The 7,649-nt window shown below is 45.0% G+C and overlaps 1 protein-coding gene across 1 annotated transcript; it reads left to right on the top strand.

Moving 5' to 3' along the window:
- The first annotated feature begins 200 nt into the window (after nt 1-200).
- FITM2 (fat storage inducing transmembrane protein 2) lies at nt 201-6,303 on the top strand. The gene is made up of 2 exons (XM_026042135.1): nt 201-373; nt 2,868-6,303. Exons 1-2 carry the CDS (start codon nt 201-203, stop codon nt 3,508-3,510), a joined length of 816 nt encoding a protein of 271 aa, XP_025897920.1. The 3' UTR covers nt 3,511-6,303.
- The last annotated feature ends 1,346 nt before the right edge of the window (nt 6,304-7,649 follow it).

Below are 7,649 nucleotides of genomic sequence, written 5' to 3'. Positions count from 1 at the left end.
CGGACGCGTTTTCCCGCGGGACTCGGCAGGGCACCACGATGGAGGTTTTGACCCCGGCGCTGGGCGGGCGCGCAGAGCGCCATGAGGGCCGCCCTCAGCGCCGCGCATGCGCCGCGCGGGGCGGGCGGGCGCCGCTGAGGGCAGGGCCGTGACGCGCCGTGGGGCGCCGCGCGTGGGCGGCCCCGCGGCGGGCGGGCGCCATGGAGCGGCTGGAGCGGTGCGGGCGCTGGCTGCGCGGCGCGCTGGCCGCGTGGCGCGTGCGGCCGCGCCTGCCCTGGCTGCTGCTCGCCATCGCCCTGCTCGGCTCCGCCCTCAAGGACGGCGAGCTCGTGCCGCGGACGCCCATGCAGGACAAGCGCAACCCGCTCAACGTGTGAGGAGGCGCGCGGGGCAAGGGGCGCCGCGGAGGGGGGTCCCCTGGGGATCGGGGCGCKCAAGGCTCCGCGAGGCGGGAGCCTCTCCGGGCTGCGGAGGTGGCTCCGCGGAGCTGGTATCCGGGCTGGGGCTGCCCCTGGGTTGCCGGGGATCCTGTGGGGCCTGTGGGGAGCTATGGGGCCGGGGGGAATGAAGCCCTGTGGGGCTGGGAGTGCCCTGTGGGGCTGGGAGTGCCCTGTGGAGGGGCAGGGGATCCCGGGGGCCTCACAGAGCTTGTTCCGGGGGGGCCTCATGGGAGCTGGGGGGTCTGCGGGCTGCTGAGGGGGGTCAGGGGCAGCGCGAGGCCCTCTGAGCCCCCCCGGCCGCTCCTGGGGCCGGTGACCCGGGCAGGCCCTGGCTAAGGCAGCTCCCGCGGGGCCAGAGCGGGACACCGGGGACACAGGGCGGCCCGTGCCCGCCGGGAGGGCAGCGCACAGCTGAGGGGGGCTTGGRAATAGCGCGGAGGCACCTCAGGGCATCCTGGGTCCAGGCGATTGCACGCGAGCAAGTAAGTTCTGAAGTTGGTGCTACCAAGCAGTGCCAGTGCTGGGCCAGTTCTCGCCRGTGCTGGTCGTTCGCTGTTAGGTTTTGTGATCTCACGCTTCGTATAATGCCCATACTTGCAGGTTGCAGAGCCACTGGCTGCTCTTGCTCATTTTTTATTGATRGATTGAAAGAGGAGAACAAGGGATTTTTTTTTTCTCTTGTAGCTCGCAGTTGGGTTTCAGTAAACTGAAAGTTACTGACTTGATTTAAAAGCAAGTTAAAGGTAAAAAGTCTCCGCCTTTTTTTTTTCTTTTTTTTTTTTTTCAGGATAATTGCAGTTCTTTCCCAKTGGTCAGGCATGATTTGACTGCCTCACTTGTTTGAGCACTTTAAAGGGTAATGAGGAAGCTAATGATCTTGGGCTGGTGCATGTGCAGTTTACCTGTTAGAGATCAGAAAGCATAGTTAAATTGTCTGTTTTCTTTTRTGAGTGAGAGAATTGTCACTTGGTGACATGAGGTAAAGGAAAGGTTGTTGAAAAGAAAATCTGGAAGGAAGAATTAGAAAATTAAATTGATGCGATGGTAAAAACATTCTAGAATTTGATTTTATCATTTCATTTTAGATAAAGAGGCTCATCTGTATTGAGAGCTCCTGAAGGAGTTTTTTTCCTGCTCCACAAATTACTTGCCTGTAGGTTTACTAAAAGCAAGAAAGTCTGCTAACGTAATTGCCTTCACCTGTCAAAATAAAACGAGGGCTTTATTTTTAATTACTATTCCATGGTAGCGGCAATAGTTGCCACACAGAGGCCCTTCTACTGTTAAAGTGCAAGGAAGGTAGTCCTCAAAATCCTGCGTGAAGCTTTAACAATTTTTGTTAGAGTCTTAATGAAGAAGGAAAAAAAAAGACTTTTGTCCTACTTGTTTTTGTCTTAGATACTTAGGCTGCAGGGTGCACTATGATAATACATTATTATTGTGCATAGTGGTAGCTCAGTCACAGACCTAAATCCTGCTGTCTCTGTTGTTCAAGCTGAGAWGTGTGTAAAGGGGGAGCTGCACAGTTCCCTCTTCCCACCTGTAGTTAGGAAGGCTGCTCTGGAAAGTGCTACCAGGAGAAAGAAGATTGGAGACTAGAGCCCCTAACGCCTGAGGAAATTTGCTKGCATCTGCTGCATTTTAAAATTTGGAAAGAATTGCACGATCATGTCAGATTCTAAGCTTGATCTCAAGACTTTATAGATGTTACAGGAGTAGTTTTCAAGGTGAACATAGGATTTGTAGATCTGTGTATACTAAGGGAAAACTTCTTGCGACTGGAGGGGCAGAAAGGAACACACACATACATACTGTTCTTCTTATTCTTTTTATTTTTGTAAGGTCATAACAGAGGAGAAATGTCATGGGCTGATCATAGGGAACAGTCAGTCAGCCTTTCTCCTGCTATCTCAGTCAGTATTAAGAAAGCAAGCCGTGGTGGAAGGCTTTGAAAGAAGAGAYGGTTTGACAGAGAGGAGGAGGGGAAGACTTGGAGAGAAAAGGTTACTGTGGTCAGGGTAGCAAGCTAATAAAATGCKCTCTGCAGTTGTGTTCTCAGTAGGGCAGAGTTGAGTGGATTAGGAGGGTAAAGGCAGCTGCAGTAATTGGACTGCGAGTYGGGTCGGAGTCTGCTTGAGGGCTCTGTGTCTGAGGGAAAGCTGCCTGGAAAACAGTCGGTTACTTGGTTGAGAAATATTTAGGTGTTGGGCCTGAAAGGTAGTGGAGCAGGTAATTCATGGTATTTCAGAAAGGGGAGAGGATTAACATTTTAGCTATGGTGTACTTTTAGGCACATGTCCACTCCCCTCAATTAGACAACTCTGAACAGTGACCTTAAAAATTTACTTCTGTGAGCCCACTTAGCCGGCTGCCTCCTGGCCCACTGAAGTTTCACTCCATGTTTCTCTTCTGGCTTTTCTCTGGCAGGTACTTTGTYAAGTTGGCTTGGGCCTGGACATTCTTTCTTCTGCTGCCCTTCATTGGAGTCACTACCTACCAGTTCGCCCGCAGCAAGTTCCTCTACGGCCCCACCAAGAGCGTCCTGATCGTGCTGCGGCGTCTCAGCGCGCTGCTGGTGGGCACGGCTGTCTGGTACGTGTGCACCCGCCTCTTCATGTATGTTGAGAATCTCACCGGCGTGTGCTCTATCTCAGGTGACCTCCAAGAGCCTCGCCGGCTCTACGCCAACAAGCAGGAATGCCACCAGGACAACGGCATCTGGATTGGTTTTGATATCTCGGGGCACTGTTTTCTTCTCTCCTACTGTGCTCTGATGATTGTGGAGGAGATGGCTGTGCTGGAAGGCTTGTCTGTAGACCAGAACCCTAGGCTACGTGTTGTGATCAACAGCCTGTTTGTTGCCTTGTGTTTTCTAACCATRATCTGGGTGTTTATGTTTTTATGTACTGCTGTGTATTTTCATGACTTCAGCCAAAAGCTTTTTGGTGTACTGATAGGTCTGACGGCCTGGTATGGGACATACAGATTTTGGTATTTGAAACCTTTTTCTCCTGGACTACCTCTCCCACATATTCCTTTGAGTTCAAAGAAATACAGTTATAGCAGATAAATACAGGTTTTAAAGTTTGGGGGATTTTGTTTTAAATACTAATGTAGTTGAATGTAGAAATGGTTACAGAATTTCCACTATAAGGAACAAGGTGACGAGCTGGGGAAGAGAAAATCAAATCCCTACTAGCTGATCTTCACTGACTGACAGATATTAATGAGCTGTTTCCTGGCAAGGGAGAAAAAAAAAATGGTGTTGCAAAAGCACTGCTCTTAGTTGGAAGTTAATGTCTGTGTTGCTGACACACTCTGCTAAGAATCAGAAGTCAGGCTGTTTCTGTGGTCAAAAAATGGAAAAACAAATCCATGACTAACAGGGTTTTGCTCTTAAGAGTTTAACTGATCTCAAATTATTTCTCCCCCTACCCTTTCAGTTTTATTTTTGTCAAAACACCGTGGATGATCCTTCCCCATTTTTTCTTGCTGTTATTTTTCAATACTCCTCCTTGTTTTGCCTTAGGGAAAGCTCTCATGACAGTGCTGCCAAGTGTTGCAAAAGACAATTAGCTACCAACATTCACTTGGTAAAGCAGCATATAGCTCAGGTGTGATGCCACGACATCTCGTATTACCAAGTGTTTAATATGCTAACTTGACATAAATAATCCTTAGCTATCTCTGAATTTTGAGGTGAAGGGAATGAATCCGAGATTTGGTTTTAGCTTTAAATTCATGTCTGCCTTTGAAAAGGAAAATAAGTCTTATTTTTTCCTTGAAACAATGTATTTGAAATAATATTATCATTTTTATTCATGACACGAAACCCCTAAAYTCTTCCCAGTTCCAGTAAAGTAGAAAAGAAAATTAAATCCTCAATTCTTGTATTAATCTTTGGAGTTGTGCACTTTGCAACCAAGAGTATTKCCTGGTGAGTTTCTTCCTGAAGAACAATGAAATCTGGTGTAATGAACTTGTTGGCTTAACCACTTTTTTTCCTGAATATCCTGCTTGGTAATGAATGAGCTAAGAGCTGCAAAGCAGTATGCTTAAAGCAATATTTATTCTTACTTGCCCAGCAGTATCAGTAAGCTACRTTAATTTTGATGGCACACACTTTTGATGTGGCTGGAAAACACTWTTGAATAAAACACTACTATGGTGGAGTGACTTGGTATGAAATCGAATGTTTTTTGTAATTGTATCAAACAATTTTTATCTTTATGGGCTTTTTATTATTTCCTGAAAGATTATTCATGTTGCAATTGCACAAAATTTGTTTGACAGTTGTAGTGATGAGCCAGACAACCAGAAGTTTCTGCAGTGGCAGTCTCTGCAGACACTGACCGTATTGCGGTCAGTGTCTATTAATTTGATAGCCAATCTAATCAGGCTATAAAGTTTACTTCTAAGTTGATTTTAATGAATTTAGAGTATGATGAGTGCCATCCTGTAATCCTTTTGCCATCACAACAGCTCCTTTCCAGGAAGCCTGGAAATTTGGGATATTTGTAATAAATATAAGTGTTAATTTCTTGTTTGTGGCCTGCTTCTGAGGAATGCTAACCTGCCTTGAATTTCCATTGAATTCAGCAGTAGGTGGGACTTGCAGTGCATCCTCAGAGAGTACAAATCATCTCACAGAGAGGAAAAAAAATGCTGTTCTTTCAGGAGGTTCTAGATTTTGTAGTGAGTTCCTCTTTTTTCATCAAGCTGCCTTTTAAGTTGCCTATGTGGAAAATGTGCACTGATATAACTCATATTGGGTTTAACTAAAATTGTGTTTAAACAATGCTGGTTCCTTTGCAGACRTTCTTTCTAGTTAAGCTAGCCAGTAAGTCACTCTCATCCAGAAATAGGATTATATATGCAGAAGATTTTCTAATTAATTACATGGAAGTTCTCATTTTGGGTTATTTTATGTACCTTTGCTACATAGACAAGGCCTATAAAAAGGAAGCGCTATTTATTTATTTAACCAGCGGGCTTGTAAAAGTTCTCTTCAGCTCCACAAATACGTTTTGTGCAATCACTATATGGATACTCCAGTCCATGTCTAACTAGCCTTATACAAATTATTTATTATTTTAATAGTGTTGGATATGGTTATTCGCACAATTTAAACAGCTAATTAAAGACACGTGAAAAAATTACCAAGGGTTTAGTCTTTTTCTGAAGTCTGTAAAGATGATGMTGCTGCTGTGTCGTGCCCTGAATGATCCAAACTCCTGATTTTCTTGTTATTACTYAAGAACCTGATTGACCTTCATTGAAAATTCTGCAGTGCTTGCATAATATGGCACAMATTCTTGAAAGTACAGGGCATAAAAAATGCCAAACAAAGATTTCTAATGTGCCCTTGTTTTGCCAGAGAGTTGATTGTTCAGACCTGGGTTCTGTGTAACAAAGCAAAAGTCTAATCCATTGAAAAGAAGAAAAATCCTATGCACTGTAAGACGATTTTAGAGTTTGGAAGACTTGGCCTGTATTTGTTTTTTGGTACCCAGACATCACAAAGTAACTGCTAGCGTAGAGCAGCTCCCCAACCCCTGCGCTTTTATTTGCACTTTTTGACTCTGTTTCAGAGTAAGTCACAGTTTCCTTGCGGTTTAACTGTTTCTCTGTTTGCGTATTTGCCATTACTTTTGCTGACTCACGTTCTCCTCCCACTGCTAATGTACTTCTGTAATTAAAATAAAAATGTGGCCTCTGATGGATTTTGCAATCCCCCCTTCCCCCTCCCTCCAAAAAACAGTGGTGCTCTGAATGGCTGGGTCTGATGCCTTCTGCCAAGGGGACAGATCTTTTCTTCCAGCTGTTAACAGTTATTGGTAATCTGTTTTAAGTGTTTAAAACAAAGAATGTATTTTAAAGGTGAATGTTCACATTTTGTAGCAGGTTTCGAAAGAAAATGACTGTAATCATGAGGAGAAACTCGGTATTTGGGAGACTTTCCTGGATTAAAATTTATTTAGTACAGCTTTTCTCTTGTTCCTGCAGAGATGTGTCTCCATGTCTGTAGAACTACCTGCGGAGTTCTGCTCTCCAACATCTTAGAGCTGTGTTACTCATTTTAAATTGTCTTCCTTTCTTCTTTCCTTGCACGTATTGAATTCTGTAGGTTGTTTTGTGGGTTCTCTCTGACGGTGCTTTCACAGCCATGACCAGAGTGGTGTGGGTGAGGAGGTTTTTTGGTGCCTTAAACATTCTGCTCTGCCTGGACCAGTAAGGAAGGGAATCTCAGCTGGAACAGAGTGGTGGTTTAGGATTCGTTTCACTCTTATCTGAGAGCTTTGAAAAATTTGCTTTCTTGGAGGTAAAATCAGGCAAACAGAGATTTGGACTTTTATTAAGATCCATCTGGATGATTCAAACTGTAAAACAAAGCATGGTTGTGGTTTGGTTCTTCCTGGAAGTCTTTGTTCTGCGAGTGCTTCGCTGGTGTTGGTTAATCTTGAGAGCCCTGGCACAGGCTGCACAGGGAGGCTGTGAGTCTCCTCTGGAGGTCTTTGAAACCCACCTGGATGCCACCCTGGACCCCGTGCTCTGGGTGTCCCTGCTGGAGCAGGGGGTTGGACTAGATGGTCTCTAGAGGTCCCTTCCAACCTCAACCACTCCGTGATTGTGTGATTTGTCACTTTATTTGTGAATATCAAAATTTCGATTGTGGGAACAGCTGCAATAACAGAATATTATTTCTTATATTAATGCATTGCAATTGATGATGAAGCGGAAATGCCCAGTTATGCCCTGTTGTGCATTTTAATGGGGAAAAACTGCTGCGATGTGTTAAGTGTCCTCAAAAATCCAAGTCTTTGGTTCTGAACAATATTCTGTGCTTGCTTTTTGCAGTGAAGTAGTGCCGTTCTCCCCTTGCCTTGCATCTTACAGCAGCTTTTCCTGCAGCTTCCCTGCAATCAGCCTTTTCCAGCTCTTAGCTTTGATCACCCTGCATTTATCTATTCGCTCAGAAATGCTTCCTYGGATTAGTTCTTTTCAGAGCTTCCCCTAACCTCGCAGAGCTTGGATTCATAATAAATGCTCTTTATCTCTGTCAAATGCACTTTCTCTCCGTTTTCTTTTCTTCCCCTTGAAGTATCTTGCCAAAACTTGAGATGAAAGCAAATAATACTAGTAGAAAAGGCTGTTGTGACTCTGAATTTATGTGTAGCCTATACTAAAAATAGTTGGGTGTAATAGTGT

The sequence above is a fragment of the Nothoprocta perdicaria genome, unplaced genomic scaffold (assembly GCF_003342845.1).
Source record: "Nothoprocta perdicaria isolate Ctin4 unplaced genomic scaffold, notPer1 scaffold_3, whole genome shotgun sequence".
Lineage (NCBI taxonomy): Eukaryota > Metazoa > Chordata > Aves > Tinamiformes > Tinamidae > Nothoprocta > Nothoprocta perdicaria.
The sequence above is the reverse complement of the archived record's forward strand: the minus strand, read 5'-3'. Positions and strand labels throughout refer to the sequence as shown.